Raw genomic sequence first — 22,541 nt, forward strand, 5'->3', positions numbered from 1 at the left:
GCTTAACTCTGTGTACAAGGACCTTGTAACCTTGACATAATAGTTAAGTAGAGATTTTATTGGTGCCTTCGGTAATATATATTTTTTAAACTATACTGTCCAGTCTTTGTAGATTGGCTTTTGTGTTGGAATTTCCTCTAATCATCATTAACTAGGCTGTTTACATCTGTACCTAAGCCCTCTCTTCCTGTTTTTCAATTTCTAAAGGTCAACTAGAAGTAGAAATGTGGAGTATTTCAGGGCTTCTTAGAACAGGCGTAGCATTTTGAATGTCTGCATGTCCTTTTCAGTTCTGTGATGCATATGGTAGCACTTAATATCCTCATCCCACCACGGGCTTGCTTTGTCAACTTCTCTTGGACAGGCATTGAAAAGACCCAAGTCTATGGGTGAGAGAGGATTACTTGTCAGTACTAGAATGAGAGAATGTGTATACAGAAGGATGATTGAAAACAGAGCTCTCCAGATGGAGCTCAGCCAGAGTTAAGTAAGTGAAGGACTCATACCTTGTACTGAGATTAGTTTACATGAACCACATGCAGAATACAGAAGTAGAATATGGACAAGAAGATGCAGATTAACACAGTTTAGTAATAATGATGATGAAGAAGATAGAGAGGATGAGTAACAGCAGCAAGGTGACAATGGCCACCAGCCTAGGGAAGATGCAGAGTGAGCTCTGTACTACAAACATTTCAAAATGTGGTAGAAGAGAAGGCATTCACACATGAGCAACAGTGAACTTTATTTTAAAAGTATTTCTACACATGAAATTCTGTAAAGAGCCAGTCAATCTAAGGGAAAATATTTTCTTCCAAACTTTTCAGTTGGAAGTTATAAACTTCTGAGGGGAAAATACCACATTTTAAAAGATCATGACACTTATTTTTATAGTTTTGATTTTTCTTTATTTTTAACATTGTCTTTTTGCATTATTAAAGTAAGAAACTAAAATATCCCAGTCATATTTGGAATGAAAATTTCATAAGAGTCATCTAAAACTTTTGCACAATAAATCTTTTATCAGGAATCTCTTGAGTAAATGGACAGTTGGTCAATTCAATGGCAAATTTGCCATCTATGCTTATAAAATAATGTGGTTACATAGGTAACTGCTGTTTCTTCAGATTTGAGTTTACTGCTGGGGAATTAAAAGATTGGAGTTACCATTGAATAGCTTTTGATACTCATTTCTCTTGCATATTTTCAGATTCTTTGTAACTAGACATGAAGACAAATGTAGAAAGCTGGATTATGTGGGGCTTAATGAGATAATCAACAAATGTAGTATAGCAAGAACACGGAAGAAACTCCAGGTCTTGGCTGTCAAACAGAAACATTGTAATTAAATTTTGGGTAGGGGGAAAAAGCTAAAAAGTACTAAGTAAAATAATTTTAGTGATTTATTGAATTCAACATATGAAAATATTTTCATTTCAGCATATTCATATAAAATTATTAATAAGATATTTTATATTCTTTTTCATGTTACATTTTTGAAGCAAGTTTCTTTTTATTGAATTTTTGTCAAACAATATGTTCAGGTCACAGGTTCCCGTTCCTCACTTTCTTCCAGAAACTTTTCGAATCTCCACCCCTCCCCTTCCACACCCTTTCTTTCTCTTTTGAAAACAGGCAAACAAAAAAACCTCCAAACAAACAAAAATGAAAAACTGAAAGAAAAAAGAAACACAAACATACACACACACACATGCCAAAACCCATTCAAAAACCACAAAATTGGAAAACATACAAGCAAAGGAACAATAAGATAAAATGCTATTGAGTTCATTTTGTGTCGGCCATTGACTGTCTTCTACATGTGGATTGTATAATTTAATCTTGTTACTTATTAAGAGTCTTGTATTTACTTAAAGCTGGCAGTACTCCATCCGGCAATCTCACTGTTCTCACTAATTCTACTGTGTAAACATTGTTTTATTCCAGTACTGACAAGTGATCTTCTCTCACCCATAACAATTAACTTAAAAGTAATTGTGCACAAAGAATTCATAAATATGTCTACCTGGACTTAAACATTACATGACATATATGTGTACTAATCATTAAATGGCCTCACGACTATGTGCAACTTAATGACTTTCACTTTAAAAATAAGTAAGTAAAAGCTCTGCCCTAGCCTCAGGGCCTGGGCCACGGGGTTGCCACTACAATAAACAAACATATGATGGAGAGGTTTGAAAGTTAGAAAAACAGAGCAGTGCATGTGCTATGGAGAGAAGCAGTGTCTTCATCAGGGTTTCTATTCCTGCACAAACATCATGAACAAGAAGCACTTGGGGAGGAAAGGGTTTATTCAGCTTACTCTTCCACATTGCTGTTCATCACCAAAGGAAGTCAGGACTGGAACTCAAGCAGTTCAGGAAGCAGGAGCTGATGCAGAGGCCATGGAGGGATGTTCTTTACTGGCTTGCTTCCCCTGGCTTGCTCAGCCTGCTCTCTTATAGAACCCAAGACTGCCAGCCCAGAGATGGCACCACCCACAAGGGGCCTTTCCCCCTTGATCACTAACTGAGAAAATGCCTTACAGTTGGATCTCATGGAGGCATTTCCCCAACTGAAGCTCCTTCCTTTGTGATAACTCCAGCCTATGTCAAGTTGACACACAAAATCAGCCAGTACAGGCAGTAACAGGTGAAAGAGAAGCCTGAGGTGGACATATTGTCATCACCCAGTAGGGTCTGCCTGATGATGTACAACAGCCTGGAGCTTATGCAAACACAGACTCAGCCCCTGAACCTGCCACCCAACTAAGGGATCCCCCATGGCTCTTGGCAGTGATGGAAGCTTGACATGAAGAAAGGTTGATTCCCTGGACTGTACCTCCTCAAAGGACCACCATGGTCCTTGAAGCCACCGGAAAGCATGTTGGTGTCTGTTGGTCCAAGCTGGTGCCCCAGGACCCAATGAAGCCTGAGATAAATGTGGACATATGCAGTCTTTGTCACTGACTGATGATTTGGTGATGTCCTTGGACTTTGCCGCCTCTTAGGGCCCTCCTCATATGAATGACATGTCCACCTGAGGCCATGTTGAGGCCTGTGCAGCTGCTGAGAGCCAGGAGTAGGTCAGTGTTTCTGTCTGCAAGGCCTGTTACCACCAAAACCCACTCTAAGTCAGTGGCAGCCTCTTGAAGTCACATTAATGTCAGTGAGTGGAAAAACTGACCCTGCCCCTCACTGGCCACTAGGAGACTCTTCTCAGTTGATGGCTTCTGGTGCACATGCAGGCAGAAAAAGACATCCTCCCTGGGTGTGTTGGGGGGCTGGCCACTAGAAATTTGACCATGCTTCAGTGAGTATATGGACAACGCAAAATGACTTGCTTTTTACTCTCTCTCTCTCTGTGTGTGTGTGTGTGTGTGTGTGTGTGTGTGTGTGTGTGTGTGTGTGAGACGGGGGCAGGGGGGGTGTTCACAGGGGAAGGGAGGCCTGACATGAGAAGTCTAGGACATGAGAGTGATAGGGGTACATGATGTGAGATTCCCAAATACTCAATCAAAGAAAGGAAGGGAGGGAGGGAGGGAGGGAGGGAGGGAGGAAGGAAGGAAGGAAGGAAGGAAGGAAGGAAGGAAGGAAGGAAGGAAGGAAGGAAGGAAAAAAGGAAAGAGGGAGGGAGGGAAGGGAGGGAGGGAGGGAGGGAGGAAGGAAGGAAGGAAGGAAGGAAGGAAGGAAGGAAGGAAGGAAGGAAGGAAGGAAGGAAGGAAGGAAGGGGAAAAAAGGAACAATTCCTGAATACTAAAAAAACAACCCAAGCCAAGCCAAAATACCAGTGAGTGAGAGCAAGAGCATTCAGCCTGATTTATCAAATATCAGTTAATCGGCTACTCTTCATTACGATTAGTCTCCAAGCAACTCAGCTTTACTCACTTCATCATTTAAGTTTTACTCTTTTTTTTTTGCATTTTTTTCTACTGGATATTTTATTTATTTACATGTCAAATGTTATACCCTTTCCTGATTTCCCCTCTGAAACCCCCCTATCCCATTCCCCCTCCCCTTGCTTCTATGAGGGTGCTCCCCCACACACACACTCCAATCTTCCTGCCCTGGCATTCCCGACTACACTGGGACATCAATCCAGCCTTCACAGGACCAAGGGCCTCTCCTCCCATTGATGACCGACAAGGCCATCCTCTGCTACATATGCAGCTGGAGCCATGAGTCCCTCCATGTGTACTCTTTGGTTTGTGGTTCAGACCCTGGGAGCTCTGGGGTAGGGGATCCGGTTGGTTGATATTGTTGTTCTTTCTATGGGGTTGCAAACCCCTTCAACTCCTTCAGTCCTTTCTCGTAACTCCTCCATTGGGGACCCAGGACTCAGTCCAATGTTTGGCTGCGAGCATCTGCCTCTGTATTTGTCAGGCTCTGGCAGAGCCTCTCAGGAGAGAGCTATATCAGGCTCCTGTCAGCAAGCAGGTCCTGGCATCCACAATAGTGTCTGGGTTTGGTGACTGTATATGGGATGGATCCCCAGGTGGGGCAGTCTCTGTATGGCCTTCCCTTCAGTATCTACTCCACACTTCATCACTGTATTTCCTCTCTTGAGTATTTTGTTCCCCCTTCTAAGAAGGACCGAAGCATCCACAGTTTGGTTTTTCTTCTTCTTGAGCTTCATGTGGTCTGTGAATTGTATCTTGGGTATTTTGAGCTTTTGGGCTAATATCTACTTATCAGCGAGTGTGTACTATGTGTGTTCTTTTGTGTCTGGGTTACCTCACTCAGGATGTGAGTTTCATGAAGTCATTGTTTTTAATAGCTGAGTAGTACTCCATTGTGTAAAGGTACCACATTTTCTGTATCCATTCCTCTGTTGAGGGACATCTGGGTTCTTTCCAGCTTCTGGCTATTATGAATAAGGCTGCTATGAACATAGTGGAGCATGTGTCCTTGTTATATATGTTGGAGCATCTTTTGGGTATATACCCAGGAAGTTTTACTTTTTAAGGTGTGTGCGTGTGTGTGTGTGCGTGTACTCATACACATATGTGTGCATGTGGCCATGAACGCTAAGTGTTGAATGCCCTGGAACTGATGTAACAGGCAGCTGTTAGGCTGTGTGACATGAATGCTTAGAACTGAACCTAGGTCTTCTACAAAAGCAGCAAACACTCTGACCACTGAGCCATCTCTAACACCTACTCACTCCATTTCAAAGAGATGTAATTAACCTAGTTTACTGTTTTGGGTCATCAGCACAATCATGGCATGTACAAAAATCATAACATCCTACATTGACCCATCAACACCTTTTTTATATACTTTAGAGCATGTACTACTTTCATTCATTGACTTTATTTTAATTTTAACCGTTTTTGAGAATTTCATATACGAGTACACTATATTTACATCATTTTTACCTCTCCCTCTGCTCCTCCATCTCCCCCTCTGTACTCTTCCCACACTCTCAACAATTCATGACCTGTTCTATAATTATTGCTGTTGTACACACACACACACACACACACACTCTCACGTAAACCTTAATGAGCCCAATTAGTATTCCCTGCATGTAAATGTATATGTGTTTGGACTGGCCAGTTAGAATTGGGAAATCTATCAAGGGACTCATCCCTGGAGAAAACTAATCCCCCCTCCTTTAGCAGCTTTTCAACTCTTCTTCTAGGTGTAGGGCATTGTGAAATTTTCTTCTATGGACACTTCCATGTCAACATGTCAACTGGTGAAACTTATAGGCAACCATGCAGAGAGAATATGGGTGCAGCACTCCAGTCATGCCAGGAAGATGCTCACTCACAGCAGTTGTTCTGATCCTTAGGCTCTTAAAATCTTTCTCCTTAATGCAAAGTTCCTAGAGCCAACTTGCATAATGGAGATTGTGTTGTAGATATTCCAGTTGGGGGAGGGGGGGAGGTGAGCATTCAGCAGTGAGATGTTCCCTGCCTTTTGACCAGTTGTGGATCTCTGTAGTAACCCCCATCTGATAAGAAAAAAAAAAAGCTTTTTTGATGAAGGGAGAGATACACTCATATACTAGTAAGAGGCTATTTAGAATACAGTTCAAAGCTGCATTAATGTAGAAAATAGTAGTGTCTTCTGAAGTCACAGGTTCTTGTCTGTTTTACAGTAACAGAAATGAGCTATCTCCTACTGAATGGGCCTTAAGTCTATTTAGAGAAAAGTCCATTTAGTCCTCAAACATAAGTGCTATTTTTGCACCATTGGGATATCTTGTAAGTTCAGTCATTGCTGTGGTTCTCAGGTTTAGCAGCTGGGCAAGACTGTTAATAATTCTCCATTGGCGGCTTGCAAAGCACCTTCTTATACTATGAGAGCTAGCTATTAAAGAGGAGGCTTCCAAGTCAGTACCAACTTGATTCTTCTAAGTATTGTAACTAAAGTGTATGGTGTCTTCAGCAATGGGGTCATACCTTCAAGTTGTGTGAAGTAAACAAAGGGTCTATATTGTCTTGAGGGATCTCTTGGGAGATGTCCTTTGCCTGGCACTGAGGTTTTTGTTAGACTCGCTGTGGTTCCTGGGAAAGCGTTATTACTCCTACATGGGGTAATTCCATTACAAAAATATATATATATACATATGTATCATAGAATGTATTTTAAGTAAGCTTAAAAAATAATGTGTTTCCCTATGGCTTTTAAAAATACCCTTAGTGTTCTTTATTTCTTCTTCCTCCCTCTTCCTCTGTATTACCCTTCTGCTCAATTAAGCCCCCACCCCCGTTTCCCCATTCGCCTTTCATAGCACCTGTGCCCTGCTATCCCTCTCTCTAGTACTCCTCTTCCCGTCCTCAATAATCCTTTCCTACTTTCCTGACTTTTTGTTCCTCGAGTTCTGTATGCAACTCTGAAGATTCAGAACTAGAAACCAGAATTAAAAGAGAGCATGCAGTGTCTGTCTCTCAGCTTCTGAGTTACCTTACTCAGTATAATAATATTCTCCAGTTCATCCATTTGATTGCACATGTCACGACTTCATTTTTCTTTTCAGCTGATTAGGATTCTGTAGTGTCTCTGTACCACTACAAACTTGTGTACTATAGAAAAAGAAGAAATCAAGATTTTTAATACTGACCAAATGTGACATTGTTTAAAAGTTCCATTCAAATGGTCATTCAAATAATAATAAAAAATACACATACATGTCTGCCTGTAAAGAGAAGGAAGGACTGAAGAAATCACACCTGAAATATATTCTCACTCACTGTTTTCACCCATTTGCCTTACTCTTAACTGTTCTGACAAAAAAAAATTTTAAAACTGTAGTTCTGCTTCCCTTAAAATCAAGTACACAGAGATGGTGATGATAAAGACAGATAGGTACCATTTTACAATGGTGTTTTAAACACGAGTAATACACAATTCATGATAAACCTACAAGGGATGATTGGAGGAGCTAGATGCAGTATGTGGGAAAATCTCTGGAGACTAGAATCTAGTCCCAAGCTTACTGCTTTCAGTGCAGTATTCAATGAATCATAAGGTAGTCAACATTTTATTATAAACAGGCTTTTTATTAGGTGGTCTTTGTTTAGAGGTAGGTTAACCTAAGTATTCTAAGGACATATAAGATAGATGTCTTACTTAGAGTTTCTATTGCTGTGATAAAATACCATACCAAAATCAACTTATGGGTGAAAGGATTTATTTTATCTTATAATTAATAAGATAAGCTGGAACCTGGAGGCAGGAGCTGATGTAGAGGCCAAGGAGGGGTGCTGCTTACTGGCTTGCTCCTTTTGATTTGCTCACCCTGCTTTCTTACAGAGCAACCAGGAACACCAGCCCAGGGCTAGAACCATCATCTCAGGGATGGCACCACCCACAGTGAGCTGTGCCCTTCCATGAATCACTAATTAAGAAAATGCCCTATATCAGTGGTTCTCAACCTTCCTAATGATGCGGCCCTTTAATACAGTTGCTCATGCTGTGGTGACCCCCAACCGTAAACTTATTTTTTTACTATTTCATAACTTTAGCTTTGCTACTGTTATGAATCGTAATGTAAATATTTTTGGAGATAGAGGTTTGCCAAAGGGGGTGGGATCCACATGCTGAGAACCATTGCTCTCTAGCTCATTCTTATGGAGTCATTTTCTTAACTGAGAGTTCCTCTTTCCCAGATGACTCTAGCTTTTGTCAAGCTGATATAATACTACCCAGCACAATAGGTCAGGTACACTAAACTATGAGATTCCATAATTTAGATTATTAAAATAATTTTCTTTCCTTTTTTCTCTTCATATTTTCCCTTGAACTCACTATGTAGCTGAGTATGATCTTGAACGATAACTCCCGCTCCTACCACCTCCCAAGTTCTGAGATACAGGCATGGAACACCATTCCCAGGTTTATGTGGTGCTAGGAAATGAGAGGAAGGCTAAGCACACATTCTACCAATTGACCTATACCTCAAACCCAGCACTTTCAGTTTAATGTTGTTTTCAACAGTGGGTCAACTGGGATATAGCTTTATCATACACTTGAGGGACATCTGTAATACCCTCCTAGTTTATCAGTTTTTAAGTTTATAACACCATGTTATTTATCTCTTATATCATCTGATTTGTTGTGTCTTCTAAAAGGTTATTTCTATATTTGTTAAATGAGTGTTGATTCTTTTCAAAATTGTATTACATTTAATCTGTGGAAGATTTGTGCTCATGCATGACATGGCATGAGCGGGAATTCTTTCTCTCCTACCATCATATAGGTCCTGGAGATCAAACTTAGATTGTCAGGCTTGGCAGCAAGCACCTTTAACCATTGACCCATATCAACATATCAACGGCCTGTGAGTTCTTAGTTACTAAAGATTTAAGAGAAATGAGCTAGTATAGGATGAAATTTAATCATTCTAACCCTAACCCCTATCCCTAACCATCATGTAACTTGTTCAAAACATAATACTGTGAAAACATTAACTAGGCAACACATTATAAAATGTTACTGATATTTAATCTGTCTCCTCTGCCCTGTCTTCTAACACCCATTTTCTTTTCTCTCCACAGTGACTGTTTTGAGTCCAGCGGAAAAAGGTAAGTGTCTATTGGGAACTGTGTTGGTTAGGAATGTATCACATATCCTTTTCTCGTACAAAAACTAAATTATATAAAGTCTTTAAACTGAGCAACTTTACAAAAAATGTACGTGGTTCATTAGAACATTTAGGGTGATGTTTTAAGGAATATTACTCAGAAATGGAGCAACACATATTTTCAGTGGCCCTTTTAGCCATAAAATAGCAATTAGAAATTATCAAGATACATGATAATTTCTTCCATAATGACCAGCTCTAACCTCTCTCTTCTGTAATTATTGTCCTAGCTACCCGGCCTTTCTTTCTAATCCATTCCGTCTTCAACACATAGAGTCAGGAAGGGTCCCACAGACCTTGACCATCACAGTTCCTATATATTCTTGTGTTCCTTTCAACACATCATCACCAGCTTAGCTTGATCCATTTTTAAAAGCAGTGAGGCCCTTTGCATTTAAAACGTGGAAGCTAATCATGAGTTTCCATGAACAATTAGCTTTATGTTATTTTATCGGGAAGATCGAGAGTACATATGGAAGCGTTTTACAGTGTCACTTTTAATTCTCATTTCATGAGAGTTCAGTGTTAGAATTCATTAACCTTCACAGCATTTAAGATCTGCTGTGTTACCTCTCTGCTTTGTTGTTGCTCATTTACCCATGGATAACAGAGCAGTAGGAATGGGAAACAATGGGCACTAGGACTTAAAAGTGCAGGCTCCAGAGCCAGGTTGAATTTACAGCTTGACTATTTTCTTGATAAAACAGTTTACACTCATCCTATCATTTGCATACATAATAGAAACAATATTACTGCCTGATTTGTGAAGGTGTCATGAAGACAATTTAATTGTACATAAAGCAGAACAAAGGTGAACAGAGCACATCCTAAAAGCTCAATAAACATGCATTGTTACTGTGACAGCAGCAGAGGAAGTCTTAAGAGTCTTAAGGTGACTTTTTCTTTCCTTTTTTTCCGTTTTCTTTTTTTTAAGTTTTTTTCTTTTTTGTTTTGTTTGGGTTTTTATTTGATTTTTTTTTTTCTGAGACAGGATTTCTCTGTATAACCCTGACTGTCCTGTAACTTTCTCTGTAGACCAGGCTGCCCTTAAACTTAGAAATCCACTTGCCTCTGCTCTTGAGTGCTGGGATTAAAGGTGTGCACCACCATCATCTCCAAGCATGTATGATTTTTTTTTTTGAGACAGGGTCTCATTATGTAGCCCTGGCTGTCTTGGAACTCTCTCTGTAGAAAAGGCTGGCCTCAAACTCACAGAGATCCTGCCTGCCTCTGCCTCCCCAGTGCTGGGATTAAAGGCGTGTGCTAACACCACCCGGCTTGCCATCTAATTTTATGTATGGTTCTTAAAGTCAGAAATCATCTTATATAAATACTAAGTATTTTCTATTACAAACTTTCAATATAGCTGGGGGGAGACTTACATGATAGTCTACCATAAAAGTATAATAATAACAGTGTTATTCATCATCATCATCATAAACAATTTACTGTGCTTCATATCCTGATAATACAGAAATGTTTAACTTAATATCCCTTCTGATAGTAGGAGTCTGAAGTTCCTGTCCCCTGACAATTCTTAAATTGATCCATAAAATAAGCAATGGCATTAGATTTTGCTTCCACATTCTGTAATGGGTGTAATGAAATTTAGGAGACACAAGATATAAGTTGGAGTTCTAGCTGTGTCATTTCCTAGCTCTGTGGCCTTCATAAAGTAACTTGCCTACTTTGAACTTTAATTACTACAAAAATAACAATGCTTTGACATCTCAAGGCTCTACTGTAAACTACTAAATGTCTGTAGCTAGTCTGCTTTGTTAGGAATCCTGACATGAAAGAGTAACAACAGAGATGTTAACATTTAACGAAGCAAACTTGCAATAAACAGTAAGCTAATTACTATCTGAGGTTCCTTATAGCTCTGTGAATTTATGATTTGTCTCCAACTACTTTGAACCTTTAAAGTAAGCAACGTGACTGTCAGACGGAACTGAAGTAGCCATATCACCTGACGTTTCATTGTCTCCAAAGTTTAAGAAAACTTTAAGCCAAAAATACTAGAAAAGGTTTTTTTTTTTTATTTTTTTGTCTACTTTATGGTTCCTGTACTGGTTTGAATAGTCTTCCACCAAAATTCATGGCTACATTAATCATGTGGATGTGTCCCTATTTGCAATAGGACTGGAGGCATATTATCATGTCATATTATCATGTCATGGTGAAGTTATACAAGATTAGAGAAAGCCTCAGTAACTGGTGTTCTAAAGGAAAATTGGATATATAGGTATGGAAAACATTTCTGGGATGGAGGAAGGGTGGTTGTAGTGTCGCAAAGGAGCACTAAGGATTGTCTGTAACCAACAAGAGCTAGGGAAAGGCAGGGAAAGATTCAGTACTGGAGTTTTGAGCAAGAACATACTCCAGAACTGTGAGGTAATACATTTCTATTCTTGTAAATCACCCAGGTTATAGTAATTTGTTACCACAACCCCATGAAATGAATAAAGTGCCTGGTAAATTTCAAGTTTCAAAATTCTATTAACAGTGCTTTACAAGTTAGGAGAGTTGTAACAGTAATGGATAAGAAAAATTTTGGTGTCAGGCCTACCTGGCATTAGTTGACTTTGCCACTTACTACGTGCATGCCATGGGGAAAATAATCTCGGTCTCACTTTCCTCATCCATAAAATAGAAATAGCACTTACCTTCTATGGTTATTTTGAATAAGTGTTTTAACATAGTGCTTGATACATGATAAATATAAAGTAGTATCAGGTACTTACCATTTGATGATGACTGCTGCTGGTACTGACATTGGAAAGACTCTGAAGGTTCTGCAAAGTAGTATGAGATATTTCAGGACTATAATTTCCCATGACTTCTCTCATGAATATATGGTCAGAACTCATGTATTCATATTGTAGCACAATAAGATCCAAATAGATAAAATATTTTTTCCTAGTCATGTTAATTTTTGTGAAAAAGAATAGAGGCTAAAGTCCAAGTCATCTGCAGCACACCTCACAATGTTACAAACTGTATCAATCTTTTTGACTCAGGTCAGGACTCCAAAAATTTTTAAAAGATATAACATGCTATCTTATTTTATACTAAAATATGATAATAATATATTCCCCTTGCTTTCATAAGTATATTATAAAGATGATCTTCCTCAGCATGATCTGTGTTGAAGATCTTGATTGCAAAAAAAAAAAAATCCCTTCAATAACCCTGAAATGAGGATCAGGGATAAGCTAACAATTAGAAATTTAATAAGAACCAAGAATGAGGTGAGGCTAAAAATAAACTTAAGAACGATAAGGGCATCAGGCATGATCCATCATTCAGCCCAAATATAATTAAGAGTAATACACTGTTCACAGTTTCTCATCTTCCCAAAAGGTCATTAATCATTGTAAACAAAAGTTCAGCTTGTCCTGTGCAGATTCATTAGATTTTGATGATTTACATATGAAATTCTCTGGATTCTTCCTTAAAGGAAAATGATTGCAATTACTTACCTTCTCAGAAATGGATGTACTTCATAAATATTAAAGTGACTATGGACTTGAGTACCCCAAAATTTATAGGTGGTGTCTAGCCACATGTACTTCAAAATGTAACTTTATTTGGAGTAATTAAGTTAAAATGAGGTCACTGGAGTGAATTCAGGTGTCTTCAAAATAGAAGGGAATTTAAGGATAGGTGATTATAGAAGGAAGACAATATTGAAGACAGAGGATGAAGATGGTGGTGTGCATGCCAAGGAAAGAGGCCTGAGATGGCACCCTTACCTTGGCTTGTCTCCAGAACTGTGAGAAAATTAATTTCTATTGATTAAGGCACCTAGTCTATAGTACATTATTGTGAACTAAGAAAACTAATACAAGAGATTCATCATGTCTTCAAAATAAAAAAAAAAACATGGAAATATCTGCTCTGTGTCAGCTTCACAGCTAAGGCTAGCCTTAACTTATAGCTAATCTATTAAAAAATACCAGGATTGTAAAAGATAGCTCAGAGGGAAGACAGTATGCTACAGTATGATTTTTTTTTTATCTTTGCCAGATTGTAATAGAAATCTTCACTATGGTTTTGATGAGTTATCTCAGTGCTATTGATATTTTCTTGATTGTTTAATTATTAATTCATCAAGGTAGAGCCTTGGTATATAGTCCAAGCAGCCACAGAATGCACATTTCTCCTCCTTCATTCTTCCAAGTGTTGGAATCTTCAGTTATAAACCATCAAACCCTGCATCACACTCTTTCTTTATGACACTGAGGATTAAACCCAGGACGGGAGAGGGAAGAACTCTGCCATTGAGCTGTGTTCCCAGTCAGAGTTCTTAATAATACATGACTTTTGAAAGAGGCATGCTATATATACATCTGCCCAATGCTTGGTAGCTCTAATATATAAGAAATAAAAAATAGAAAGCAAAACCCCTAATAAACTCAATTTTAAAATGGGACTTAGACATTTTTCCAAAGAAGACATTCAAATGCTCAGTGGGTATATTTTTTTTTAAAGCTCAATGTAACTATTTGGGAAAGTGAAAAGAAAGCCAAAATGAGAGGGGCTAGAGAAGTGTCTTGGTGGTTTAAGAGCTCAGCAGTTAAGAGCACTGGCTGCTCTTCCAGGGATCTGGGTTTAGTTCCTAGCACCTACATGGCAGCTCACAGATATCTGTAACTCCAGTTCCAGGGCATCCAACATGCTCTTCTGGCCTCCACAGGTACCAAGCATGCATGCAGTACACATACAGACATCCAGGTAAAACAGTCAAGCACATAAACGGCAAATAATAAGTTTAGTAATTGTTGGTGACAATGAGGAGGACAGGGAATTGCTGCACACTGTTGGTGGAATGTAAATTAGTACATCATTATGGCCATCAGCATGGAGTTTCATTCAAAACTAAAATAAAATTGAATTACCACATGATCTCACTGTCTCACTCTGGCATATGTGAAAAGGAGATAAAAACCAGTTTGTTGAAGCAGAAATACCTGAAATTTCATATTCATCATGATATTACCCACAACAACCATAAAATAGTAACCTAAATCTCTTTCATGTGATTAATTGGTAAAGAAAATATACATAAACACAGTGGAATGTTAGACAGCCATTAAAACATGATTCCTTGATATCTGATAGAGCATGGATAGAACTGCAAGTCATTGTGTTCAATAAAATAAGCCAGATACAGAAAGGTTACACAACGTCGCTGATCTGTGGGATGAAAGATAAAAATCAGAGTAAGATAGTGTTTACCAGAGATGGCTGATGAAAGTAGGGGTCAGGTAGGAAGAGAGGGACTGGTCATTGGTTATTAAGTTATAGATACATAGGAGGTAAAACTGTCTCTAGGTAAATTGTCTATTTCAAAAGTCCAGAAGAAATACTTTGAATAATTTTGCCATAGGGAACATGAATATTTGGGAAGATAGATATGCTTAGCCTGACCTGTGTGTGTGTGTGTGTGTTAAAACATTGTATAGAACCCCATTAATATGTAAAATTTTGTGGTAACATGCCAGCTAAAATAAAAATGTTCCCCAAGATTGAACCCATGGCTTTGTCTTTGCTAGGGAAGCACTCTCTCCCTAAGCTATATCCACAGCCCCAAAGCAGAATTTTCATTTTTGTTTGGTTTTTAAAGTAATAGAGATTTAGGACTGCATGCTTGCTCAGGAAGAACTCTACCTCTGAACTATATCACCAATCCTTCTTTGTGGTGGTATTTTTGAAACAGTCTTGAGGTTTGTTATAGACTAGGCTGACTTCAAACTTGTGGTGTTCTTCCTGCTTGCTTATGCCTCCAAAGTACTGGGATTACAAACATACACCACCATGCCTTGTTTCTCATTCGGTAAATCTCTCCAACCCAAATATGCCCCGGCAATGAAAACACAACACAATTAATATGATTACATGCTGCGCGGCTAGATTGGGCAGATCTACCACTACACTACCATCTTCCACAGCTTATGAGACCGCTTAGAACTTGCAGTTTCTCCAGGCCATGTGCTTCTGCTCCGCTTTTCTCCTTCTTCCTCCTCCTCTGTGTCCTCTCCCACTTCCTTTTTCTCCTTCTTTTCTCTCCCACCTTCTGCTCCACCTTCCCTTTATCTGCCCAATCATCAACTCTCCTTTATTTTACAAATTAAGGTGGGAAGCAGGTTTACAGGAAATCACCTGAGTGCTGACTTCAGCCACTCAGCCACTCAACCACTCACTGGAGAATGGAATTAACATCAAATATAATTAGCCCCAGGGCTATCCACAACAATGCCTGGTTCAAAAGAAATGTAACTAAAACAACTAAAACAAATGTATACTGCTGACCATGGTAACACATTATAAAGAATTGAGACAGATGCAGGAGGATCATAACTTTGAGGTCAGCCTTTGATACATTGCAAGTTCTAGGCTAACCTGGTCTAAATAGGGTAATTTTGTCTCATAGCATCGATGATGGTGGTGGTGGTGATGGCGGTGGTGACAACGACAACAATGATGATAGACTTTAATGATCATTTCTTAAAATTTTAATTGGCTCTTTGTGATTTTCACATCATGCATCCCAATCCCGCTCATCTCCCCCTCTCCTCCTAAGCCCCTCCACTCTTGCAACCTTTCCTACAACAGAGAAAAAAATCTCATTATGGAAAGTGTAGTATGTCACAGTGTGTCCCACAGTATACCCTTTTGCCCACACTTCTTTGCTTGCAAATGTTTAATTGCAATGAGGCCTCTGGCTTCTGCTACACTAGCAATACTGGAACCTCACTGGGCCTCTTCTTGGATATCCTGTTGTTGCCCTGTGTCATGGAGACCCTGTAGTTTGAGATCTGTAGGACTGGTCCCTTCATGCAGCCCAGCAGTTCATTGATGCGGTATATGTTAGGGCCAATTCATAACCCCTAGATCTGGGTCTGAAAGGTATCTGAGCTGGTTAGCCCACTGGGGCTCTTCTGATCTCACGCCCTTGGGCTGGCTACACCTATAACCCCCATGTCCAGGGTTAGCTCTACTGTGCTACCAAGGCAAAATGCAGGGCCTGCTCTAATGCTCTCATGACCCCATCTAGGCCAACTCTCCCACCTGCCCCAATGGCAAGGGCAAAAAGGAGGGCAGGGAATCTCTCCCACACTGACACCACCACATAGCAGACAAAAGGCAAAATTGGCTCTCCCACACTTATGCCCTTGAGGCTGGCTCACCCACAACCCCCATATCCAGAGATAGCCCTACAGTGCTGCCCAGGTGAGGTGCAGGGCCTGCTCCCCCAAGTGCTGCAGCCGTTGAGGAGCAAAGACAGCTCTCCTAATCTCATGACCTTGTCAAGGTCAGCTTTCTAGCCCACTGCCAGTGGTGAAGGCAAAAGGGAGGTGAGGGGATCTCTCACCACCACACAGGAGACCAGAGGCAGGGCCAGCTCTCTTATGCTTATGCCCGAAGGGCCAACTCACCCACAGCCTTCACATCCAGGGTCAGCTCTACTGTGCTGCCCGGGTGAGGTGCAGGGCCTGCTCTCCCAAGTGTTGCAGCAAGTGAGAGGCAGGGATAACTCTACTGTTCTAATAACCTCAGGGCCAGCTCTTCTGCCTGCTGCAGATGGTGAGCGGCAAGGGGGAAGAGGATAACTCTTTCTCACTCTACTGCACAGGAGACAAGTGGTAGGGCCAGCTCTCCCACGCTTCTACCCTCAGGGCTGGGTCAGCTACAACTTCCACAAGGTGCTGGGATGCTAACCCAAGTATTCCAACTGGTTAGAGGCAGAATCAGCTCTCCCACCTTTATGCTTCCAGGGCTAGGTCTCTGATGATGCCCAGATGAGGGCTGGGACCAGTTCTGCACAGCCCTGGAACATCAACATGTCACCAGGTAGCAGTCCAGACCAGGGACATCCACCTGGCCTTTGGGGGCAACAAACCCCTGCTCTTGCAGGGCCACAGACCTAGACAGGGCCCCCTGTGTCAGCACAGTCCGGGACCCCACCATGGTCCCAGGTGACATCACTGGCTACTCATGTCAGGCTGTTCCTCACTACCCTTGAGTCTCCAGTTCTTCCTTTCTTCATTGTGTCTACATCCTTCTGTTTCTTTTTCTCTTCCACTTCTCTACCACTTACTTGCACTGGGGTCTCAGATTTTACGGGGACATCTCAGGAATGGTCTCAGGAGTGTATGTCCCACCTGGGCCTTATGGTGCCTAGCAGGGGTTATCTTGGGCATGGTCCACCCTTCAAGGCCTGTGTGGTACCAGACTGGTGGCCATCTCAGGGTAGCTGTCAGGGCCCCATGGTGCTGGTCTGGTAGTCATCTCAGACTTGTCCCTCACCTGACCTGCTCAAGTGGCCCCTTGTGAGGATTGTCTGTCTCAGGCTCACTTTTGCCTGAGGTCTGTGGTCCCAGGTGGGGTTCTTTTAGACTCTGGCTTGCTCCCCATCTTAGGAGCCTGTCCAAGCCTGCCTGGCACCAGACTGATGGTCATCTCAGGCTTTCTCTCTGTCCACACCCTCTCGTGCCAGACTGGTGGTAGTCTTAGGCTCACTTTTTTCAGGAAATGTTAGGCTACTAATCACTCTGCCACCTACTGCTGCACATGTGACACAGCAGCCACACCTGCAATACCTCTAGCAGCAGGTTTAATGCTCATTTAAAAAAAAATCACTTTCTAATAAAGGCTTGAGGACTCTAATGAAGGCTGTGTTCTTGATAGATTAACATATTTCTAAAAGATTCATTGTTTAAAAGTGTAGACATATATAATGTAAAGATTTGAGTTCTCATTATCTCTCACTAACCATAGGAATCTATTATCTTTAGTTTGACTTGAACTCTTATTGATTACAGTTAGCAATTATAGTTAGTTATTCCTTACAGTTAGAAATAGAAGTATAGATTTTTATAAGCTTGACTTTTTAAACACTGGGTAACACTATACCTATTATTATGTAACTTAACTTTTTTTTACTTACCAGTTTATTCTCCGGTGTTTTTAAGTGACTATTAGAGTAATTTTTAATATGGGTGTATTATGATTTGATTTAAATATTAATCTAAGAAATTAAAAATTCAAGAAAAACTTAAGTTTTGTCAGATTTATTGAGATATGATTTTTGAAAACTTAAAGACATCCATTTTAAGTGTTCATATTGATGACCTTTGAAAAACATAGACAATGATGTAAACACCACCACAATGAAAGTATAAAATATTAACATTATTTCAGATTATTCCATCTGACCCATTTGCAAACAATCCTCACTCCCTGCTGCTCACCACCACTGCTTTTATTTATTTATTTATTTATTTATTTATTTATTTATTTATTTATTGGTCCCATACAATTTTATCTTTCCCTAATGCTATATAGATTGAAGCATACAGTGTGCAATCTTCTATATTTGCCTTCCTAGTACTATACAGTTTTAAAGGATTCCTCCATGCCACTGCACATATAAATAGTTTCTTCCTTTTCATTGCTGCTGGTTAGTGCACATTTCAATTGTACCCTAAGTCAGTCTTTCACACACTAGTTCAGGTGCATTTGAATTCTTTCCAGTTTTGAGCTACACTGAATGAAGCTGATAAATATATACACGTACACAGACAAGGACAGTGGTAAAGTACTTGGTTGACATGTGCTAGAACCATTAAAAATTTCCAGAACCATTAAAAATTTGAAAAATATGCCTTTGTGACAATGTCTTTTTTTCTCTTGGTAAATACTAAGGAGTAAGATTTGTGCTCATGTGGTATGTTTAATTGGATAAAGAACTATCTAAGTGTCTGCTTCTGTGGTTCTGCCCTTCTTGCTTCCCTGCCATTGTATATGACAACGCTAGTTGGTCTAAATCCTTGATGTCACTTATTTTCATTTGTAGCTTTATTTGTTTTTTTTTTAATCATTTTACTGTGCATAAAGCAATGTCTCCTTGTGACTTTGATTTGTATCTCTGTAATGACTGCTAATGCCAAGCATCTTTTCACATGTCTCACTGCCATCTAACTCTTCTTTAGGGGAAGTATCTGGTTAAGTCTTTAGCCCATTTTATTGAGTTGTGAAGCATCTTTAAATGTCTGGATACAGGCTGTGGTTTTCAAACAATCTGTTTTTCTTTCCGTAATGCACAATTAAGATCAATGAGAGGGTGTTGCCAGGAAGGATATTTCTATATAAGAAAAACAAGTCTGACAGAGTTTTCCGGCAATAAGATGTGTTGACCCCCTAGGCATTGATCGATTCTGTATTACAACTTCAGATCTTCAAACAAAAGCTAGACAACTGGTTATTAGAGGTGTTGTAAAGAAGACATGTGCGTTTTCTAGACCACTGTGCCAAATAGCATCCCAGATGCCTTTAAACTTTGAAACTTAATGATATTAAAATAAAGTTAGCACCATGTAACTGAGATAGATTTATAGGTTCAATCAACAAAAGGTAATACATTCTAAGGGAACCAACCTGTGCTTTCTGTGTTCCTGTCACTTCCACAGCCAGAGAGAATCGATCTATAAATCCCTAGCCGCTATGTAGACAACAGGTAATTTCTGCTTCCCTTTAAAGTCTGCTGTGAATAATCCTGACAGTGCTGAATCAATGGATTCCCTTAGTTCAAATTGTACATGCACAATAATAATATTCCAATTATCTACTTGGAGCTATGAGGGAAGCCAAAGACTGTTACTCAAAAGATTAGCCCAGTTTGCTCCTATGTCCCCAACATGAATGAATCAATGAAAGACTGGCTCAACACCAAGTAGAGGACTAGAAACAAGCCATTTTCCTCATTTTTTTAACAAGCCATCGTATTTCTTCCAATAAAGTTTGTGTAGTTTTTAATTATCATTTCTAAGACTATAAACCACCAAGAGTTAAGAAAAAAAAGAGAAAAAAACTACATGTTAAGTTATTCTAATATGTCAGATGTATCAATGCATTGGAAAATAATACTCATAAAAACTTTGTGAGACAAGCATTTATGTGTATATTATAAATGTTTATCAATACATTTAAATATATTTTGTATATATTGCGTACATGTATATTTATATGTACATAACTATGGCTAACTGGCTTCTCAAGGACACATAATTTGGAACAAATGTTTCGTTTCATGGTATATGTGTAAGAGAGTCTTATAGGTATATATGTATATGGCTGTGGGCACATACATACCGTAGCACACATATGGACATCGAAGGACAAGTTTTAACTGTTGGTCCTCGCCATTCCACTTTGTTTGAGACACAATGTTTAAACCATGCTAGCTGATGGGATGTGGAGATGCCTCTGTGATAACGAGCACTTGCTGCTATTGTGGAGAACTCAGGTTTGGTTCCCAGCACTCACATCCAGTGCCTCCCAGTAACTCAAGTGCCAGATGATCTTCTCTGGTCCCTGGGGAACGTGCATGCATGTGGTGCATATATATACACTCAGGCACACACATGCACATAAAATAAAATACATCTTTAAAAGAGAAACAGACTAGCTGGACCATGAGCTGCTGAATATCCTGTTTCAACCTCCCATTGACTGTGCACATGTTGGGATTGTGGGCAGTTATGCTTGGACAATTGCAACCTAACTCATTGTATTGTCAAGCATATTTACCCACTGTGCCATCTTCCCAGCACCTTTTTGTTTGATTTTTGTCTTACTTCTAGGAGAGAAACCCAGGGCCTCAAACAAGCCAGGCAACTACTCTACCATAGAGCATCATCCCCAACCCAAGGATATATTGTTATTAAATAGCAAATCCAGAGTTCAAGCCAATCAGCTGGTTCCAAATTCATTGTTTTACCTGACATCTCTGTGCCACATCTTTTTAACACAAGAAAAAAAATGAAAAAAAAAAAAAACCCTTCATATTAGTTTTGCTCTAACACAATTATCTGACAAGGGCAAATTTTTTAAAAAGGAAAGATTTATTTTAGCCCATAGTTTGAGAGGTTACAGTCCATTGTTTTGGGAAAAACATATTGGTGGGAATATAAGGCAGCTAGTTACATTGCATTGACAATAAAGAACCAAAGACACAAATACTGGACCTCAACAGGTTTATTTTTCACTTTTTATTCAGTCCGGGAGTCAAGTCCATGAGATGGTGCCCTCCATATTTTGGGTAGATTTTTCTTTCTTCAGTTAAATCTTTCTGTAAACAGCCTCACAGACACAACCAGAAGTATGTCTCCTAGGCGATTCCAAATCCGATCATTTTGACAAAGATTAATATTATAATTCACATTCATAAATGTTGTGGATGGGCCTGGTGCTGTTTGTATTTTGGTGCTAATTCTGCTCTCCTGGGAGGGGTTGCAGACAAGGGGAAAAAGGAGTGAGTGAGTCCCCTAATGAATAAAGGAGCCAATCACTGGGCGAGTAGGTAGGACTTCCGGGTTGGACAGCACAAGAGAGGAAGCAGGAGAGAGTTCCTAACAGGTTCTTTTTGGACAGGGGTAGCATAAGAACAAGATGTAGCTACTAGTGTCTCCCAGTTTCAATGATGGATACGTTAGGATTTGCCTCTAGAGGATTTAGATCTAATAAGGCTTACAAGATTAGGATTTTAGTTGTTTCGCCCCGCAATTGAGTTGCTGTTGTTTCTGAAGTTTGTGTTGTGTTTTCCTTCACATGGCAGTTTGTCTGGGTTCAAGAGAGAAAGGTACAGCGGCAAAGCGTGGGGTTGCCTGATGTGCACCACAAAGGTCGTGGGGTTTTGGAGCATGGAGTTGGCTTGGTAACGACCCACCAGTGGGAACCTAGCAAGCTGGGTGGAGACGTTTCAGGAGTTCAGTCCAGAGAGTCTGCATGAGATAAGAACAGGCTGCCCAAACCACCAGGGCTTAGAATAGCATGGGAACCTAAAGGTTCATTTTTAATATTTTCCGATACACATAAACATATGTATTTTGTTCTTTCAGTATTTTGTACCAACTCCTAATGCACAGGAATGAGACAGATCTTTGGAACTTGAAAATACTAACAATTAAGCTACTGGTATAGTTCAGTGAGTGAATATTTACCTAGTATATATACAGTGTAAAGAGACAAAGAGTGGCTGGGCGTGGTGGCACATGCTTTTAATCCCAGCACTTGGGAGTCAAAGGCAGGCAGATTTCTGAAATCGAGGCCAGCCTGGTTTACAGAGTGAGTTCCAGAACACCCAGAGCTACACAGAGAAACCCTGTCTTGACAAAACAGAGAGGGAGAGAGAGAGAGAGATCGAGATCTAATTCATGTCAATGAAAATGAAGCTCCATTTTGCATAATGGCTGCTAAATTTATAAGATAATCCTCAAGAACTGGTAACATATGTGGGAGCTGGCAACATTGCTCAGTGGTTAAGAACACTTGCTGTTCATGCAGAGAACCCAGGTTCAATGTCCAGCATCCATATGGTAACTGCAGTTCCCAGGTAAGCTATGTTTCCTTATGGCCTCCTCAGACACAGCACACAAGTA

At 39.9% G+C, this 22,541-nt stretch overlaps 1 protein-coding gene and 1 pseudogene across 1 annotated transcript in view; one reads left to right on the forward strand and one right to left on the reverse strand.

Moving 5' to 3' along the window:
• The window catches only part of Zdhhc15 (zDHHC palmitoyltransferase 15), a 127,424-nt gene that overhangs the window by 22,954 nt on the left and 81,929 nt on the right, over positions 1–22,541 (forward strand). The window contains exon 2 of the mRNA XM_021153468.2: positions 9,011–9,037. Within this exon, the coding sequence (XP_021009127.1) occupies positions 9,011–9,037 (27 nt within the window). The remainder of the gene's footprint in view (positions 1–9,010; positions 9,038–22,541) is intronic.
• On the reverse strand, positions 17,609–17,715 carry LOC115030202 (small nucleolar RNA SNORA17; annotated as a pseudogene).

Source organism: Mus caroli, unplaced genomic scaffold, assembly GCF_978045245.1.
Source record: "Mus caroli unplaced genomic scaffold, Mus_caroli_1 scaffold_5, whole genome shotgun sequence".
NCBI lineage: Eukaryota > Metazoa > Chordata > Mammalia > Rodentia > Muridae > Mus > Mus caroli.